Here is a 21,508-nt window from a genome sequence, read left to right as displayed (position 1 = left end):
TTTATTCTTTGTTACAAAATATTTTAAAAATTTATTGTATAGAAAAAGAAGAATGTCAAAAAAAAATTTCTTTCAGGACAAAATATATTTCAAAAGTATCAATAAAAAAGAATAATATTTGAATAAAGTTATAATATTATTATTTACTGAATTAAAATAATTATATAATATTTTAAAATATTTTTATATATGTAATATATATAATATATATATTACATACATACATTATTTATATATAATAATATTTATTGTTATATATTTTATTCTGAAATATCTTATTTATTATACAATTTTATGAAACTATAATATTATAATATATATATATATATATATATAATATATAATATATATAATAATTTGCCTTTTCTTCTAATTTAAGTATAATTGTTATTTTATTCTCTTAATTATTAGTTCTTTGTTATTTTGTTTTATTAAATATATATATATATATATATATATATATATGTATATATTTTATCATTTCTGTATATAAGAATATATGTATAGTTATAAGTTTATAAAACCATTTAAAACATAATTTATATGAATACATATTTTCTTTATTCATTATTATGTTTATTTATATTTTTATAATATAATATAATATACTTTTACGTTTTTTATCCTTTTCATTTTATTTTAAAAATTTCCTTGTTATTATAATATATATATATATATATATATAATAATAATATATCATAAAAAAAAAAAAAAAAGAATTAAGAAGGTTATATAAAAATGCATAGACGAAACAAAGAATATACCGTAAGAAGTAACAACAAATTTGATCTTCTTAAAAATGATGATGAGAAACATGTACACAGTGAAAGGAACCAAAAGTATAGCAACATCTCTTATCATATAAGAAAGTTATTTAGTTATTGTGATGCAGATATTTTAAGGATTGAAAATAATTTAATAATATATAATAGTTTAATAGATAATATAAAAAAGAATGGAAATAAAATAATAAAAAAGGAAGTTGAGAAAATAATTCGAGAAAAGGAAAAAAATGAACATTATAGTTTAAAAGAAATGAATGAAGAAGAATATAAAGTAACAAATTTTGATTTGAAAAAAGTAGAACTTGATTTTAAATTTATAGAATGTAGTTTATGTTTTGAATTAATTAAATTTATATGTATACAAGAATGTAATCACACATATTGTTTTTTATGTTTTTATCGTTTATTATATATGGAGAAAAAAGAAAATGATAATTTAAATAACCAACAAAATTATCCCGCGAATAATAATTATCATAACAACAACAATAATAATATTAGTACAAGTCTTAATACATCTACTAGTAATACACAACGTAGTTATTACAGAAGTAATGTTAGTAGTAGTACTAGTGATTATACCTTTAGAGATAATAATTATAATAATGATTCTTTTTTTAATATGGATAGTAGAAGATCAAGAAATAGAAGAAATGATAACCAAAAAGAAGAAATATATAAATATGAATTTGATAAAGTTCAAATGAAATGTCCCTTTTGTAAAGAACATAATGAATATATATTTATTTGTTTAAATAATTTCTATACACATTTTACGTATGAAAATTTATTAAATACCTTGCTAGAAAAAGAAGTTGAGCAGAGCTTAATGTATGCATCAAACGAGCCCTTAGAATTAAGTGAATATACATCAAGGGTAAAAGAAAATACAAATGAGAAAAAGAGTTCAAAAGGTAGTAACACAAAACGTTTTATGGATAAAAATAGAAAAGAGGAACATAATAATAAAAATAAAGATAATAATTGTGCTGATAAGAGGGAATATACGAAAGAAGATAACCACAAGGATCAGAATCAAGATAGTACTATTAATAATAATAATAATAATAATTGTAGTAGTTGTTGCAATAATTGCATTCATATGCAAAATGAACATACAAAAGAATCCTTGTTAGGTAATGGCGATACACATAAAGATTTGAATTGTAAAGACGATTTAAAGAAAATTTTTTCTTCTTATTATGATGAAGTGATAATATTAAGGAAAATATTAAAAAAAGATACATTATTAAATAATAATACAAATAATATGAAAAAAGTTGAAAATATGTATTTATTTTTTTATTATGAAAAATATGTAAAATGGAAAAAGAAAAGAATAAAATATTTAGTAACGTGTATTAATTCACAAAAAAGGTATGCCTTTTTTTCAAAAATATTTGGTGATATTGAAAAAAAAATATTCTATGAATATTTCTATATATTTAGTTTATGTACACTTTTAACTAGCTATTCTTGTTTAGTTAGTCCATGTATTGATTATTGGACAAAGATACAAAATAGAAAAGTAGAAAAATATAAAATGAACCATAAGGACGATAAATATTTTGAACAGATATATATAAAGAATGAGAAAATATTATTAAGAAAAAAAAATGATTCCATATATGATAAATATCAACAACATACAAAAAATTTATTTTATATAAGTGAAGAAGAATCAGAAAAATCTGATGATTATTTTAAAGTTATTGACATATTTTATAAAATATGTTTTACAAATTTAGATAATATTAATATATTAAGTCATTTAAAAAATTACTCTTATAAAAAATTAAATGAATTATGTAGACATATGCATGAACATAATAAAACATATTGTGATATATGTGTTGGAAATAATGATAATATCTTCCTATTTGAATATAATATATTTTATAAAAGATATATTAAAGTTCATATTGAATATGGAGAAAAAATAGGAGATCAAAAATATCAAATTAGACATATCTATTGTCATTTATGTAATATATATTTATATGATTTTGACACTTACATGAAGCATGTTAATAAATATCATTTCTTTTGTAAATTCTGTTTTAATAAAAAACCGAATCAGTCGAAAGAAAATATTCAAAATGTTATAGACGACGTGGTATATTACGAGGAGTTGCATCTTTATGTAAGGCAAAAGGAAATAAAAACAAAAGCACAAAAAAAAAAAAAAAAAAAAAAAAAAAAAAAAAAAAAAAAAAATATATATATGTATATATATATGTGAATGTATGAATATATGTATATATGTATATATGTATATATGAATATTTTTATATTTTTATATTTTAATTTTTTTTTTTTTTTTTTTTTTTTTTTATTTAATTATGTGTTTGTTTTTATGTACATATATATTTTTACACATCTTATATATATTTGCCACATTTATATATTCACATATGTACGATTCCTTTTATTATTATTTTAGGTTTATAAAGATTATGAAAATCTCTTTGAGCATTATAAAAAGAAACATCACCCGTGTCTTTACGAGCAATGTTTGTTTGTTGTTTTTGATAACAAGATAGATTTATGCTTACATTTAGCTGAAAAACATGAACAAAGAGGAAGCAACAAAAAGAATAAAATAACATTGTCTATTGGAGGGGCGTCCTATAGTGAAATAAGAAATAATGCCCTAAAGCATCAAGACCAATTTTATAATAATAATAATAATAATAATAATAGTAATAATAATAATAATAGTATTAGTAGTGGTTATAGAGAAAAACCTAAAAATAAATATACACATAAGGATAATGAAACAAATGATTTAAATGGAGATGATGAAGATACAGATATTATTGATCCTAAGGAACATAAATGTATTTATAATTTTAGAAAGTTTTATGATTGTTGGTATTTTGATTATTATATAGATTGTAAGATTGTAGATTTTCTTAAATATTTTTTTTCAATGAAACCTTTTTTTTTGTATATTATAAAAGAAGATATAAATTTAATTTTATGTGTTTTTGAGAATTTCTCAAAATTGGATAATCCTTTGTATTTTAATCAAGATGAAATAATTGAATTAAATAAAAATATTATACTCAAAGATTTTTTATCCATCCATAATCAACATACAAAAAACAAACCTCATAATACAAATAACATAAACCATATGAAATATAATAATATATATGATGGAAATAGTAAATATAATAATACACACAATTTTACTAATTTATTTTTTATCGTAAAATTGTTCTTTGATTATGTAGTGGAAAAAGTAGAATATCTTTTATATAATAAAGAAGATTTAGAAAGAAATTATTTATATTTGTTTTTTCAAATTATACACAATAGATCATTTATTTTATATTATTCTTTTTTATTTATATACATAAATCAAAAAGGACTCAATTTTGAAGGTTCCTTAAGCACAATGAATAATATAAACAACAGCACTAATAATAATAATAATAAAAGTAATAATAATAATAAAAGTAATAATAATAATAAAAGTAATAATAATAATAAAAGTAATAATAAAAATTGTAGTAATAGTAGTAACAATTTCGACAAAAAAGATAATATGCAGAATCAAAAAATTGAACAAGAAATGTGTTATAGAAAGAATCCACTTATATATAAATGCGATGAAGATATGTTAAAATATAAAATGTTGATTGAAAATAATTGTAATGTTAACTTAAAATATTTAAGTAAATATGGTTTCTTATATTTAATATTTTTATTTTTTAAAATTGATAAACATACTGTTCAAAATGTTATCACATTCGTCAAACAAATCTTTTTATTATGTAATGATATATATAGAAAAGATATACATACAAAGGATGTGCATGCAAGTAATGTATATATAAATGATTCAGATAAAAGTAATATTTATATGAATAATATACCAACCAATCAGGCGAAAAAATTCCAATCGACAAATGATATTGTTATACCTCTAATATGTAATAAAAATGAAAAGAGTAAAAAGGTAATGTTAGGCGGAAATTTTAAAAAATTAGAAAACACGACATTTTTACTAGAAGCCATAAAAGAACAACAACAACAACAACAAGAAGAACAAGAAGAACAAAAAAAGAAAAAAGAAGAGTGTGAATATTCAGAATTGGAAGATATAAATCAATTAATTAAAAAATGTTTGAAAAGAAAAAATCCAAATAATAATATTATAACAAATATATATGATAAAAAATGTGATATATCAAAAAAAGTAATATTAGATCTATTACCATATGTACAACCAAAAGTGGATTTAGTTTCTTTTTTCTATCTATTCTTAAGTAATTATTTTTCAGCATATGTAAAGGATGAAAACATAAATAAATTAATAAATTTATCAAATATAAATAAAAAGAAAATATTAAATAAAATCTCAGTAGATGTAGATAATATATCCTTAACAACCATATCAAAGGATCTTGCAAATTTTGTAAATGCAAGAACGTTAGAAGAATGTTTATCTACTGGTCCTGAATATTATCGTATAAGAAAGGACATAGAAAATATTCTCAAAATTAATAACAATAATAATAATAATAATAATAACAGCAACAACAACAACAACAATAATAATAATAGTTGTTATAATAATTACAGTGTAAGTTTTAAAAATTCTGTAAAAAATAATCATAAAGAAAATACAAATATTTTAATCAACGATGTGAAGAATTGTTCAAATCTATATGATTTATCTTTATCCTTAAGGAATAGATTTTTAAATATTATAAAAAGTACAAAACTAAATGAACTATATTCTATTTATTTTTACATATGCACAATAATGTTATCGAAAGGTAGTAGCCATAAAAATGCACCCACTGAAGAATACCCATCTCTTAACTATGACAATAATAATAATAATAATATAAGTATTAATAATTTAAGTAATAACAAATTTAACATCAATACATCAAACAATGTTGTAAATAATAATCATAACAAAAATAACCGCACGTCAAGCATCAAAACTAATAGCAGTAATAAAACACAAAGCACAAAAAATACAAAAACAAATATTAATTCCTACAAAAATAAAGTAGAAATGAGTAAAGAATCATATGTAAATACTAAAATAAATAACCTAGATTTAGAATACCCACCCTTACCTTTAGGAGATGATAAAAAAGAAAAACTAAACGAAGAAAATGATTTATTAGAATCTTCAAAAAATAAAAAAGATAAAAACAAAAAAAAACTTCCAAAAGAATACTCACAAATTATAAATAAAGAAAATACATGTTCAAATAAAAATTTATTAGATAAAATTAAAAATATAGATAATAAAAAAAATAAAAATGAAAATAACAAATGTAATTTAACTACCATAAAAGATACCAATAATTTATTTTTAGATAGTAATAATTATCCATCACTTATTACTAATGAGAAAACAAAAAAAAATGTAGAAAAAAATAAGGATAAAAAGAAAACCAAAAATAATAATTCACAAAAATTTAATGAAGATGATTTTCCTCTTCTTCAATCTACTGAAGAAAATAAAAAAAATAACAATAAAAATAATCATTCTCATATTTTACAAAATGAAATAAATAATAATAAAAATATACAAAATAAAAAACAAAATTCCTCATCCAAATGTAAAAATGAAAAGAATTCATACGAACAATCCTCTTCATCATTTGCTCTAAATTACCAATCATATATTAATTCTACAGAAAGTAATGTTACATATACAATTAAAAAGAAAAATAAAGTTAAGAGATGTAATATTTGTACATATGATAATCCATGTGAAAGAAAAAAATGTGAACTATGTGACAGCGTATTATAACAAAATTAAAGTATAAATAAATAAATAAATATATATATATATATATATATATATATAATATTTATGTTTTATCCATACAATTAGATATTTACAAATACAAAAAAAAATTTTTTTTTTTTTGTATATTTTTTTCCATTTTTTGTTGCAAAAAATTTATTTTTATAAAAATATTATATTTAAAAATATTATTTTTCCCACGCATATTTTGAGTAATAATATATATATATATATATATATATATATATAATAAAACATTTTCAAATATATTTTATATTTTTTTTGTTTGTGTACAACCACATTTTTGTAAAGAAAAATAATTAATACAAAGATGATAGATTCATAAAAAGGTCTATCTAAATTTTATATATAAATAAATCATATATTTATTAAAAAAAAAGGAGTCATAAAAATAATACACATATTTTTTATTTATTTAGAGGAAAAATATTCCTTTAATTCGTTAACATATAAATATATATATATATATATATATATATATATATAATTATGTATATTTATTTATTTACTTATTTATTAAATTATTGTTTCCTTTTTTCTATATTTATTTTATAAATTGAAAGAAGAATATTAGTATTTTATAAAAAATATGTGCAATTGTCTTGGAGCGCTCTTAATATTTTATTTACCTACTTAATTATATATATATATATATATATATATATATATAATAACAAAATTAATACCAAGATTCTAGTATAATAGAGAAATCATCAATTTTTTTTTTAATAAACAAATTAATCTCTTCCATGTTTTTATTCGGTTCTTTATTTTTTATAATATCTGCAAATGTTTTAATTAAATTTTGAGAAAATGGTCTTGATTTCCCTGCTATAAGTATGATTGTGTTTTTTTCTTTTAATAAATCATATATAGTATTTTGTAACATTAAAATAATATCAGTCACATAAATTTTTTTTTTTTTTTGTAATGTATTAATCATTTGTTCGTACGACATTTTAAAATAATTTTGTTCATGTTCCTCGAAATGGTTTTCATTATAAATATTATAAGAACAGTCATTATTATTACAATGGTTATTACTATGATTATTACGATTAACATTATTATCATTAACATTATTATCATTAACATTATTATTATTATTATCATTATTATCATTAACATTATTATTATTACTTATTATATTATCTTCGACCCATTTCCTTGAACTATCATTACAGTTTAACTTATTATAATAAACAAACTTATCTTCAACATCTTGTGAGAACGCCAAGAAAATATAACTAAAATATAAATAACTTTTCATCTCATCTTTAAAATAAAAATCTTGGGATTTTTGCCTAAATCCAAGAAAGAGCAAATCTTTTTTTTCTTTTATTTTTGTATTTTTATAATCATGCTCATTTTGTTTTACATTCTTATTTTTATCATGGTTACTTTCTAAATATTTTGTCGAATATAAATAATGTCGATGTCTTAGTACTTGTATAAGACTACTAAAAGCAGCCCCTACAGATATATATAAAATTGTGTAATCTAAATTAAATATATTTTTATTTAGAGCTAGCATACTATTTTCGATTTTGGAATATACAAAAGATCCTGGATTTAAATTAATTAAATAATCTGAGCATAATCCTTTTAATGTTTTATTTTTATTTATTTCTATTTTATATAAACATACTAATAATTCTATTATATTTTGTTTATACATATATGTATATTTGTTTGTATTATCCTTATTTTGTGTTTCGCCTTTAATTCTTTTTAAAATTTTTTTATATACATTACCCAAAATTTTTGAATAGGTTAATCCGGTGTTTTCTGAACAACCATTTGATATATGATTACCATACGAATGAGGAACATGACTTTGTAACTTTTGTACAGAATTTACATTTTGTATATCTAATAAATGATTTGAAATAATGTTGGTCTTTAAAAAATGTAACATGTTTAAAAATTTTTGACTAACATATAAATTATATATATTAAAAAAATTATAATTATCTATATTTGTATATGTAGTAAATATATTTAATATGGAATAACTTCTGTCCTGTATATTTGGTAATGTATTAATTAAGAAATTAATATCTATATTAATATAATTATAAAAATCGAACATGATATCAAAGTATGACCTTTTATCTTGATATACATAAGAAAAATAATCAGATATATTAATAGTATCTGCTATTTTATAAAATTTGTTACGATGAATTTCACTACACGTTCTCGTAGTTAAATAAGTAAAAAAGAAAGGTGTAACAATTTTATTTAGATCTAAGAAATATATAAATAAATCTAATACTTTTATTTTTTTATTTATTGGTAAATAGATACTTTCTTTATTATTTAAATTTTTATTTGGAATTATTACAATATAATCATTGTAATTAATTTTTAATAATTTTAATAATTCTTTGGTTTTATTTATATCCAAAAAAGGATGGACTTTAATCAAGCCACATATATTGGAACATTCATCTGTTGTTATTAAATTCATATATCTTACATCTCTTTCATAATTTATATTTGTACATCTTTCATTTTTTGTAACTACAAATTTGTTATAATTTAATAATTTACAAAAATGGTCATCAATATTAAAAGTTTCAACATTTTTAAGAAGAAAACTTGTATTTTTCATTTTATTCATATTATTCATATTATTCATATTATTATTATTATTATTATTAATAATATTTGTATTATCTTCCTTATGTGTTTTATCATAAATATTCTTCTTTTTCTTATTAAAATTTTCACTGTTCACATGATTTTCATTCTTATTATCCTCACAAATTATTACATCATATAATAAGGGAGCGTCTGTGTTTATATCGAAATTATAATAGTTCTTTTTTAAGAAGGTATATAAATTATTTTTCCATATATTAAAATTAGAAAAATGCATAGATGGATGCTGATAATTTCCTAGACTATAATTTACAATATTTGCATTTAATGATTTTAATTTTTTTTTTAATTTCTTAGCTACTTGATTATAATTATCATATGAACTATCTCCTAATCCAAATAAATGAAATTTCATATTATCATAAAAAATTAAATTATTATTATGTAGAGCTAGCCAAAATTGTGACATGTTATGAGGACAACAACCATATCCGGTAGTACTAACAATAATAACGATATTATCATATTTATAAAGACTAATAATATTTATTTCGTTCAATGAAAAAAAATCTATATCGAAACTTGTGTACAATTCGTAATAAATATTTCGACAACAATCATATGAGGTTCCATATTCGGATCCGTATAATAGTAAAATGCGTTCTCGCATTTTATGGCCACATATAAATAAAATAAAATAAAAATAAAAAAAAATAAGACAAAATAAAATAAAATATGAAAGACTAAAATTTACACAAATGAAACATATGAATATATAAAATAATATATTTATATATATATATTTTTTATTTTTATGATGTTATTTATTTATTTATTTATTTTTTTTTTTTTATCTATTTTCTTATGTGATGATCATGTTTTATAATTTAACAAACTAGAATATTTTTTAGAACAAGAACTATAACATAACTCCTGTTCAATATTCTTATAATTCTTATGTAATTTTTGTATATGTTCTTCATTCAAATTAATTTTATTCTTACTACTAAAAAATATATATTCATTAAGATCTTTTTCTAATCTTTCATTTAAATTTTGTTTACATATATTAAAACAGTTGCTTTGCTCTTTTACAAAATTTTCAAGTTGCTTAATATTTTGTCTTTCATTCTTATCAATACATAACTTTTTCTTTTTCTCTTTTGTAACTTTGATCAGATGAGAAATTTCGTTTATATTTTTGCTTCTTAAGCTATTTAATCCTGTAGCATTAATCAAAAAAAAAAAAATAAATAAATAAAAATAAAAAAAAAAAAATAAATAAAAATAAAAAAAAAAAAATAAATAAAAATAAAAAAAAAAAAATAAATAAATAATTAAAGACAAAAAGGAATATATATTTAATATATATAAAAATATATTATGTACATATCATTTTGCTTCTTTTTTAAAAATTATGTTATCTCTTTAGTTCTATTATGAAATAATAATTTCCATATACTAATAAATAGATTTTCTAGAATTATACCTGCAATATCGGTAGATTTAGAACTTATCATTATTATAAAAATTCAAGAAGAGAATTTTATAAAATAAAATAATAATAAAAAAATATTGGTTTATTGTATATATATATATATATATATATATATATATATTTATTTATTTATATTTATATTTATATTTATATTTAAATATAATAAGATAATAATCCCTTATATTATTTTATTTTTTTATTGAAAAAAAATTACAGCAAAAAATTTATTCTTTAATTAGTGACATTATTACACACAAAAGAAAACAGAAACAAAAAAAAAAAAAAAAAAAAAAAGTTTAAAAGAAAATATAATTTATAATGTATTAATATAATAAATATATGTATGAATAATAAATTATTTTTGATACTCTTGAATATATCTAAAAAATATTGTAATTTTAACAATATCGAATATTGGAAAAGAATATATCTTTTTGTAAATCTTCATTCATATATATATATATATATATATACAACTCCTGACATGTTCTTGAATATATATAAAAAAATCTAGAAGCATAAAGAAATACAAATAAATATAAAAAAATATATATTATAGTATTTTTTTTTTTTTTTTTTTTTGTTCTTTATTGCCTCAACTTTTAACATAACATGTATATATATATATATATATATATATATATATTAAAAGGAAAAAAAAAAAAAAAAAAGAACTTTTCACATTTATATAGAAAAATAAATAACATACTATATATTAATATTATTATGCCATTGTAGGAATATATATATTAATATATGTTGTGAAGTATAATTTATTTTTCTAAATTTTATAAGTTAAAAAAAAAAAAAATACATATATATTACATAGATATAGTAATTAAATTAAATATTAATATAAATAATTAAAAAATATAAAGATGATTATTAATAAATAAATATATATATATATATATATATTTTTTTTTTTTTTTTGTGTTGCTTTTGTGCATGTATATAATATATAACATATATATTTATTATATATATATAATATATATAATACATCATTTTTTTAAATGTTAAAATATTATGGATGACATATATATTAAATAAAAAATATATTTATAATTATTAATTATATATTCATAATATAAATATATTTTTATACGTATAATTATATATAATATTATATATTTGTATATAATAAAAAAAAAAATATACATTGAATATTATTTGTTTTAATATATATATATATATATATATATATATATATTATTCATAAAATATATATACTTATTTCTTTTTATATTTTTTTTTATTTTTATTTATTTATTTTTTTTTTTTTTTTTGAAAAATTCATTTTTTTCATTTTTTTTATTATGTTTTATATAGTTATTAATATATTCTTATAATTACTACTATGTATATAATACCATATTTTATTATATAATTTTGAGGAATTAATAATATAAAGATAAGTTTTTTTTTTTTTTTTTTTTCTTTTTTTTTTTTCTTTTTTCATTTATTTTCACAAATAAATAAATAAATATATATATATATATATATATATATATATATATATATATATATTTATGTAACAGTAAAAATTATATAATATAGTTAAAATATAATTATAATAATCACATACAATAAAAAAATACAATATAATAATAATTATTATAAAATTTTTATATAAGAATAATATAAATTTTTAAAATATATTTATGTTTGATTATATTTATGTATTATTTTTTTTGGAGTCATTATATATATATTTATCTATATATATAAAAAGTATATATATAAATATATAATTGATGATTTATTATGATTAGTAGAATATATATATATATATATATATATATTTATAAATATGTTTATAATTTGAGAGTGTTGTTGAACTCTTTATATACTTTTTTTTTAAAGATGTTTCCATATGGACATATGCAACAAAATAATACATATATATCATGTAGTAAAAAAAAAAAAAATTTTAAAGATATAAATATTTATAACTATTTAATTATGTTTTTTTAAATATATTTTATGTAATATTCCATCTCCTCCCCTTTTTTTTTTTTTTTTTTTTCTTTATTTTTTTCTTTATTTTTTTCTTCACCCATTTATTATTGTATAATATATATTTTTTTTTTTTTATAGAGAATTATACACATTAAAATTTTTACTTGTGAAAATATATATTTATTTATACATTCATACATTCGTTAATGCATTCATATATTCGTTAATGCATTCATATATTCGTTCATACATTCATACATTCGTTCTTACATTCATACATTCGTTCATACATTCATACATTCGTTCATTCATTCTGTGTAGGTTTATCGTAAAGAGAAAAAAGAAAACTGGTATTCATATTTTTTTGTTTTTCTTTTTTCTTTTTTTTTTTTTTGGTGTTGTTATATATATATAAATATATATATATATATATATATATATATATATATATATATATATATATATAAATATTTATATGTTTATATATTTATCTTTATTTTCACATTAACCTTTTTATATTTTATTTTTTAATATGGTTATTATTATAACCGAGGTGATAAAAGACACCTGAGGTATTAGATTATCCTATATAATATAACATATATATATATATATATATATATTTATTTATTTATTTAATTACCTTATAATTTATACATCCTTTTTGATATTTTTGTACAATAAAAAAAAAGGAAATAAAAACGATCTTGTCATTATATATAAAAAAATGGTGTTAACAGAACTAGGTACGCAAATTACGAACGCTTTTCGAAAACTTCAAACATCGACGTTAGCAGACGATGTTGTAATAGAAGAATGTTTAAAAGAAATAATAAGGGCCTTAATATTATCTGATATAAATGTTAGTTATTTAAAAGATATTAAGAGTAATATAAAGAATAATATAGAAAAGAATATAGATATATATGGAAACAATAAAAAGAAGCTAGTACAAAAATATGTGGTAGAAGAATTAATAAAATTATTAGAAGGAAAAAAAGAGGGTTACAACCCGGTGAAAGGTAAAAGAAATGTTATATTATTTGTAGGACTACAAGGAAGTGGGAAGACAACAACTTGTACAAAATATGCACATTATTATCAAAAGAAAGGTTTTAAGACTGCTTTAGTATGTGCTGATACATTCAGAGCAGGTGCATTCGATCAATTAAAACAAAATGCAGCCAAAGTAAAAATTCCCTTTTATGGTAGTTATTCAGAAGTAGATCCCGTAAAAATAGCTACTGATGGTGTAAATGCTTTTTTAAAAGATAAATATGATTTAATAATTGTAGATAGTTCGGGGAGACATAAACAAGAAAATGAATTATTTGAAGAAATGATACAAGTAGAAAATTCTATACAACCAGAAGAAATTATTTTTGTTATTGATAGCCATATTGGCCAAAGTTGTCATGATCAAGCTATGGCATTTAAAAATTCTGTATCCTTAGGAAGTATAATTATAACAAAGATAGATGGGCATGCTAAAGGTGGTGGAGCTTTATCTGCCGTAGCTGCTACCGGATGTCCTATAACATTTATAGGAACAGGGGAACATGTTAATGATTTTGAAAAATTCGAAGCAAAATCTTTTGTATCTAGATTATTAGGCTTAGGAGATATTAGTGGACTTGTATCTACTATTAAAGAAGTTATAGATATAGATAAACAACCTGAATTAATGAATAGATTATCTAAAGGAAAATTTGTTTTGAGAGATATGTACGATCAATTTCAAAATGTATTTAAAATGGGTAGTCTTAGTAAAGTTATGTCTATGATACCAGGTTTTGGTAATAATTTAATTAGTAAAGGTACGGAAAAAGAAGGAATCGATAAAATAAAGAAATTTATGGTAATTATGGATTCTATGACAAATGAAGAATTAGATTGTATTAAACCACTTAATGATAGTAGATGCTTAAGAATTGTAAAGGGGTCCGGTACTCGCCTTCAAGATATTAAAGAACTTTTAGAACAATTCAAATTCTTACAAAAAATGGTTGTAAAAATGGGAAAATTAGGATTAAGAGAAAATAACATAAGTAATTTAATGAGAAACCAAAAACAATTCATGAGCAAAATGAATAATATAATGGATCCAAATATGTTAAAACAATTAGGAGGAGCTAATAATATGGTCAACATTTTAAAAGAATTTACAAAAATGGATGACTTGGGGGTATCAATGGCTAACATGATGAAGCAAATGGGTCTTAAAAAATAAATTTTTAATGGAAAAAATAAAAAAAATATATATGAACTTAAATAAAAAAATAAAATATGTATATATAAAAATAAATAAATAAATATATATATATATATATATATATATATATATATATATATATATATATATATATATATAGGTATATATATTTATTTAATTATATATTATCCATATACGGTAAAACATAGTGTCTTTTTTTTTTTTTTTTTTTTTTTTTTTTTTTAATTTGTATATACCATTTTGACCAATAAAGAAAAAAAATTATTTCATAATATATCATCTTTTTTTTCTTTTTTTTATGTATGGCTCATTTTTTTAATGAAATGGACAGAGGAGAAAAAAAAAAAAAAAAAAAAAAAAAAAAAAAAGGAGGAAAATGTTTTATTACATTTTCGCATTATATATAATTAAAAAGAAGATATTATATGTACAAATATATAAATATATATATATATATATATAATATATATATTTCCTTTATATGTATATAATTTTTTATTTTTTTATTTACATTTTTACATGTGAATGATTTATAATTATTTTCCTTTATTTTTTTGTTCTATTTTTTTCTATAATTATTTATATCATCCCCATTATTTAAAATAACTTTTAATATTATTATAATTTTATTTTTGTTATCACCTTATAACAGTACTAAAATGTATATATATATATATATATTATATATATATGTCTTCATTTTAATTTTTAAGTAATATTTATATTGAAATATCTCTATTAATAATTATAGGAATAATACATATATATAATAAATTCATATATAATTTATTTTTTTATATTTTTAGTTCTTGCACGAAAAAAAAAAAAAAAATAAGAAAGTCTACAATTTGGAAATATCCATTTGGATATAAGAAAGAAATAAATAAAAATATAAAAACATATAGACATTGGATTTTTATTTATTTTTATAATATAATAGTCAAATGTAAATAATTATAAATAAAATATTCATATGATAGTTAAATATAAATATATATATATGTATAATTCAAATATCATATACATATATATATGAGGATTTATTTAAAAAGATTAAAGAATAATATAGTATGCATAAAGGAAAGGAAAGGAAAGATTATAATAAAATATATACATATATAATATATACATATATATATAATATATATAATATATATATATATATATATAGATATATACAAATAACAATGTGTAATTAAAATCAAAAAAAAAAAAAAAAAAAAAAAAAATAATAAAAGAAAAAACATAGGAGAAAAAGAAATATATATATATATATACACACATATATATATTTTTCTTCATTTATTATATGTTAAGAAACATATTTAAAAAAATTTGAAAAAAAAAAAAAATATACAAATAACAAAATAAACAAAATTTAATTTGAAATATGAATAAATATATATATATATATATATTTTATTAAGACAAATATTTTCTTTTTTTTATTTTTATTATCTTTAAATTGTACGGCTAATATTATTTAATTAGGTATAAAATAAAAAGAAAAAAAAAAAGAAAAAATGGACAATTATTAATTCGTTATTTTTTTCAAAAAGAAAGTATATCTTTTTTTTTTATTAGCAAATGAATCTTTTTCATTTTCAAAAGACTTATCTTTTATTTGGTTATCCTTAGCTTCTTCATCATAACTAGCTTTTTTCTTGTCCAATCTTAGTTTTCTAAAAATAAAAAATAAAAAATAAAAAATAAAAATATAATGGTATATGTATCTACATATATATATATGTAAATATTATAATTAATTTAATGAATCCTTTTCCTTTTTAATTATTATATTTGTTTATTACTTTATATATGATGCGGAATTAAATATTTTAAATTCACAGCTTGTAAGAGTTCCTCTTATCCATCTATGATTTAAAATGTCAGCACACTGGAGAAAAAAAAAAAAAAAAAAAAAAAAATAACATATATATAATAAATATATATATATATAATATATATACAAAATCATTTTTTTTTTTTTTATTTATGTTATTACACTAAATCTTTGATCCGGATCATGGACCAAAATATTTTCTAATAAATTTTTTAATCCAGGTTGAATATTTAAAGATTTCTCTTTTGATAATCTGCAATAAAATAAGAAAATAAAAAAAAAAAAAAAAAAAAAATGAAAATAATATATACATATTTAATATATCATCAATATACTTATAACATTATTATTATATTTATTTTTTTTTATTACAGTTCAGGTATATTTGCTTTAAGTATGTTGTTATATAATTCATTAGCATTTTTTCCAGTAAAGGGTACTTTTCCAGTTATAATAAAAAATATTAAAACTCCCAAACTCCATATATCGATCTATTCAAAAAAAAAAAAATAAAATAAAATAAAATAAAATAATAATAATATAAAATAATATAATATATATATATATATATATATATATATATATATAATATTATTATATTTGCTATAACATCGTAGTCGTTATTTTATTTTTTTTTTTTTACCTTTATTCCATATTCTTTATTCTTTATAATTTCGGGTGCCAAATAAAAGTCACTACCACAAACAGATCTACTTTTAACAACAGACTGATTTGAGGGAGTTATTTTGGCTAGACCGAAATCTGAAAGGACTACACTTTTTATATTATCTTTTGTTCGAAGTAAAATATTTTCTGGTTTAATATCTCTATGCATAATTTTCAATGAATTTATATATTGAATTGTTTTTGTTAATTTTATTATTATCACTCTAGCTTCAGAGTGTGTACAACTACCATTAATTTTTATATACTCAAATAAATTCCCTCCTTCACAATATTCCAGTATTAATTTTACAATATAATATTCTACAAAAAAAAAAAAAAATAAAATAAAATAAGAAATATATATAAATATATATATATATATATATATATATATATCATATGAACTTCAATCTATTTATATTATTGTTATTTTCCTTATTTCTTTTCTTATTTATTATTATTTTTTTTTTTTTTTCTCATTACTTTTCCATATTTTCTCATGATAATCAAGTATTTTTACAATGTACGGATGTTTATTATTTATCGTTTTCATAATAAATAACTCTCTCTTAAAGCAATTATAATGAGATGTTTTTTTGAGTGGACAGCACATCAGCTAAAAGGTTATAAAAAAAAAAAATAAATAAATAAATAAATAATAAAATAAAATAACATAAAATAAAATAACATAAAATTGTACATATTATATACATATATATTATTACTCTCAATATTATATATATATTTATTCTTTATAAAAAAAAAAAACATGAAGCATGATATAAAATTTTGTTACCTTCATTGCACATTTTTTTTTATTCTCTCCTCGACAACAAAATACTTTGGAAAAATTACCACTATAAAAAAAAAAAAAAAAAAAGAACATATATAATAAAAATATATACAAAATATATTATATATATTATATAAATATATTATATGTTTTGTTTTTATTAATATGCTATTTTCATTTCTATTTCTTCTTACTCTCCAATTTTATTAATTATTTTATATTTTTTAATAAATTCTAAATTTGAATCATTTTCCTCGTTTTTTTTTTGTCTCTTATTTTCAACTGATTCGTCCTTCACATTTTTATCTACGGAAATTAAAATTAAAAATAAAAATAAAAATAAAAAAAAAAAAGTAATTTTTTTTTAATATATAATGAATATACAATATAGGATAAAACAAATTTTCATTTTACTTTTTTAATATATGCACAATATATATATATATATATTTATTCATTTATTTATTTATTTATTTATTATTTTACCTGTATTGTTTTTTCTTTTACTTATTGTTGACCCCATTTTTTTTTTTTTTCTATTTTTTCTTATTTTATTTTTTGTTTTTTTTGTTTGTTTTATATGTCTTTGGGGTTATTACAAAAAGATATACATAATATTTAAAATATAAAATTCAAGGTCATGTAAAATACAAAATGATATGTAAGGTATTCATTCTAAATATAAATTTATCCATATATATATACTACTATATATAATGATTATATAGCCATACATAAAATGTTTTATATATGTATTTTTTTATTTTTCCTTTTGAATATTATATAAAAAAAAAAAGAAAAATGTAAGATTCTACAATAGTTAATAGAACAAAAAAAAAAAAAAAAAAAAAGAAAAAAGGTAAAACGAAATATAAAATATAAAATATTAAAAAGTAATAATGGATTAAAAAAAATTAAAAGACATTCTTTCAAATGAAATTTATTTATATGTGATGCTACAAATATATATAAAAGTAGGCATAAATATATATATATATATATAGAACAATATATATCCTTATATTGTCACATTTATACATATATATATATATATATATATATAAAATATTATTCGTTAAAATATAAATCTATAACATTGTGTAAAAATATATAAATACATGAAATACAAAAAAACAAAATATAGAATGTCATATAAATATACAATATATATATATATAAACAACATCAAAAAAAAAAAAAAAAAAAAAAGGAAACGAAAGATAAAAAATTGGAAAATAAAAAAATAAATATTTTAAAGAATGTCTAATATATAAAAGAATATATAACATTAATAAGACTTTTAAATAACAAGCCAAAGAATATTGATTAATTATAAATTCTTTGTGATCATAAAAATTGAGTATATATATATATATATATATATAATATGTAAATACAAGCAAGCTTTAAATAATAATTTTTTTAAAAATAAATAATTATTATATATTTCCACATTATTGAACTTTATTATAAAAATAATGTGTGCTTAATTAATAATATATATATAACTATATGAAATACAAGGAACATATAATACTTATTCTCATATATAAAATATAAATCTAAGCATGCAAAAAAAATTTATAAAATCTTTAAATAAAAAAATAATATATATATATGAATGTACAAATTATATTATTCATATATAAAAATAAAGGAAAAAAAAAAAAAAAACAATTAATGAATGAAAAAAGAAAAAAAAATGAAGAAAGTAAAGTATTCAATATATATATAATAAATAGTAGAAAACTATATAAATAAATATTTATTATATGTATATTTATATATATATAGAAATCCTCAAATGATTTCTAAAAAAATAAATGTTCAAAATTTTATATATATATAATATTTAAATATATAAATATATAAATAATTCTCTTTTGTTGGTTTCTTAAAATAATCTCAATACTAATTCTAAATAAGGTGTTTTTAATACAGCAAAAATTATAATATAAAAAAAATATATATATATATATATATATTATTATAATATAAAATTATCTTTTGATTACTTAAAAATTAGAAAAAGGTAAAAAAGGAAAAAAAAGAAAACAAATTGAAATCAAGAAATAATTTTATATAATAATAAATTTATAACATATATATATATTAAATATATATTATAATATGTATATATATATAATATTTGTGTTTTTATTAAAAAATATATAAATAAAAAAGTAAATTTTTTACTCTAAATAAAATAGTATTTATTTTTAATTTTTCAAGTTGGAAAAAAAAAAAAAAAAAAAAAAAAAAAAATTAGGTTTTTTTTTTTTTTCTAATTATTTTTATATATATGTTTATTATATATATATATATAATATATATATAATTATATTGAACCCTATTTTCTTTTTTTCTTAATAAAACTATTATGTATAATATATATTATAATATATATATATATATTGCTCATTAATATTGATCTAAAAGCAGGGCTCAGGGAAAAATAAAAAAAAAAAAAAAAAAAAAAAAAAGAGAAAGAGAAATTAAAAAAAAAAAAAAAATAAAATAATAATAATATAATATATAATACTTCATACATATTAAAAATTTATATATTTTTAATAATGCATATTTATATATAAAAATAAAATTTACTAAAAATATATTAATTATATATATATATATATAATACTTTTATGTTAAAATGTAAAATGTATATTTTTACGTGTATATGTAAATTTTTCTATGTGCTATTTTACTTTTTCAATGTAATTATTATAGAACTATTATTTTTTTTTTAAAAGAAAAAGAAAAATTCATAACTTCTTTTCTTTTCTTTTCATTTCTTTTCTTTTTATTTTTTTTTTCTTTTTATTTTTTTTTCTATTTTTCTGTTTAATACAAAATAAATAAAGGCATGGCTAATAAATTGTATATATATATATATATATATATATATTATATATGCATATAATATATTCATGAAATATATATAATAAATATTAATTCATTTAATGTATATTTTTTGTGTAATGTAGTCTTTTTTTTTTTTTTTTTTTTTTTTTTTTTTTGTTTATATTTATCTTATAATAGGATTTAATACTTTTTAGTAAAATGCGAATAAACTGTTTTCATATTTTGTGTATAAATATATAATACATTACTTATTTGTTTATGATTTTTTTTATTTTTTTTTTATTTTTTGTTATTTGAATAAGTTTATATAAAATAACTTCGTATATATCTTTATATATTTATATATTTAATTTTGTGCTAATATTTGTTTACCATTTAAGAATATGTACATGTGATTTTTTGTATAAATAAATAAAAAATGGATGAAACAATTTATGACGATTTCAA

The 21,508-nt window shown here is 17.2% G+C and overlaps 6 protein-coding genes across 6 annotated transcripts in view; 3 read left to right on the top strand and 3 right to left on the bottom strand.

Moving 5' to 3' along the window:
* Nucleotides 1-738: 738 nt before the first annotated feature.
* On the top strand, nt 739-6,573 carry PF3D7_1450400 (zinc finger protein, putative; the record flags this gene model as incomplete). Its single annotated transcript, XM_001348617.1, has 2 exons — nt 739-2,928; nt 3,229-6,573. The coding sequence occupies 2 exons, from the start codon at nt 739-741 to the stop codon at nt 6,571-6,573; spliced, it is 5,535 nt and encodes a 1,844-aa protein (XP_001348653.1).
* Nucleotides 6,574-7,270: 697 nt separating this feature from the next.
* On the bottom strand, nt 7,271-9,868 carry PF3D7_1450300 (NADPH--cytochrome P450 reductase, putative; the record flags this gene model as incomplete). Its single annotated transcript, XM_001348616.1, has 1 exon — nt 7,271-9,868. The coding sequence occupies one exon, from the start codon at nt 9,866-9,868 to the stop codon at nt 7,271-7,273; it is 2,598 nt and encodes an 865-aa protein (XP_001348652.1).
* A 203-nt stretch (nt 9,869-10,071) lies between these two features.
* PF3D7_1450200 (conserved Plasmodium protein, unknown function) lies at nt 10,072-10,718 on the bottom strand (the record flags this gene model as incomplete). The annotated part of the gene is made up of 2 exons (XM_002585422.1): nt 10,072-10,421; nt 10,688-10,718. The coding sequence occupies 2 exons, from the start codon at nt 10,716-10,718 to the stop codon at nt 10,072-10,074; spliced, it is 381 nt and encodes a 126-aa protein (XP_002585468.1).
* Nucleotides 10,719-13,385: 2,667 nt separating this feature from the next.
* Nucleotides 13,386-14,888, top strand: PF3D7_1450100 (signal recognition particle subunit SRP54; the record flags this gene model as incomplete). Its single annotated transcript, XM_001348615.1, has 1 exon — nt 13,386-14,888. One exon carries the CDS (start codon nt 13,386-13,388, stop codon nt 14,886-14,888), a length of 1,503 nt encoding a protein of 500 aa, XP_001348651.1.
* Nucleotides 14,889-16,425: 1,537 nt separating this feature from the next.
* Nucleotides 16,426-18,716, bottom strand: PF3D7_1450000 (serine/threonine protein kinase, putative; the record flags this gene model as incomplete). The annotated part of the gene is made up of 9 exons (XM_001348614.2): nt 16,426-16,573; nt 16,703-16,788; nt 16,897-16,987; nt 17,107-17,225; nt 17,378-17,721; nt 17,884-18,016; nt 18,197-18,257; nt 18,388-18,499; nt 18,680-18,716. The coding sequence occupies 9 exons, from the start codon at nt 18,714-18,716 to the stop codon at nt 16,426-16,428; spliced, it is 1,131 nt and encodes a 376-aa protein (XP_001348650.2).
* Nucleotides 18,717-21,479: 2,763 nt separating this feature from the next.
* Nucleotides 21,480-21,508, top strand: part of PF3D7_1449900 (conserved protein, unknown function) — a gene marked incomplete at both ends in the record, with an annotated part of 1,023 nt that continues 994 nt past the window's right edge. Inside the window, one exon of the mRNA XM_001348613.1 lies at nt 21,480-21,508. This exon is cut by the window's right edge and continues 994 nt beyond it. Within this exon, the coding sequence (XP_001348649.1) occupies nt 21,480-21,508 (29 nt within the window).

The sequence above is a fragment of the Plasmodium falciparum genome (genome assembly GCF_000002765.6).
Source record: "Plasmodium falciparum 3D7 genome assembly, chromosome: 14".
Taxonomy (NCBI): Eukaryota; Apicomplexa; class Aconoidasida; order Haemosporida; family Plasmodiidae; genus Plasmodium; species Plasmodium falciparum.
Note: the sequence above shows the minus strand (reverse complement) of the source record. Positions and strands in the feature narration are given on the sequence as shown.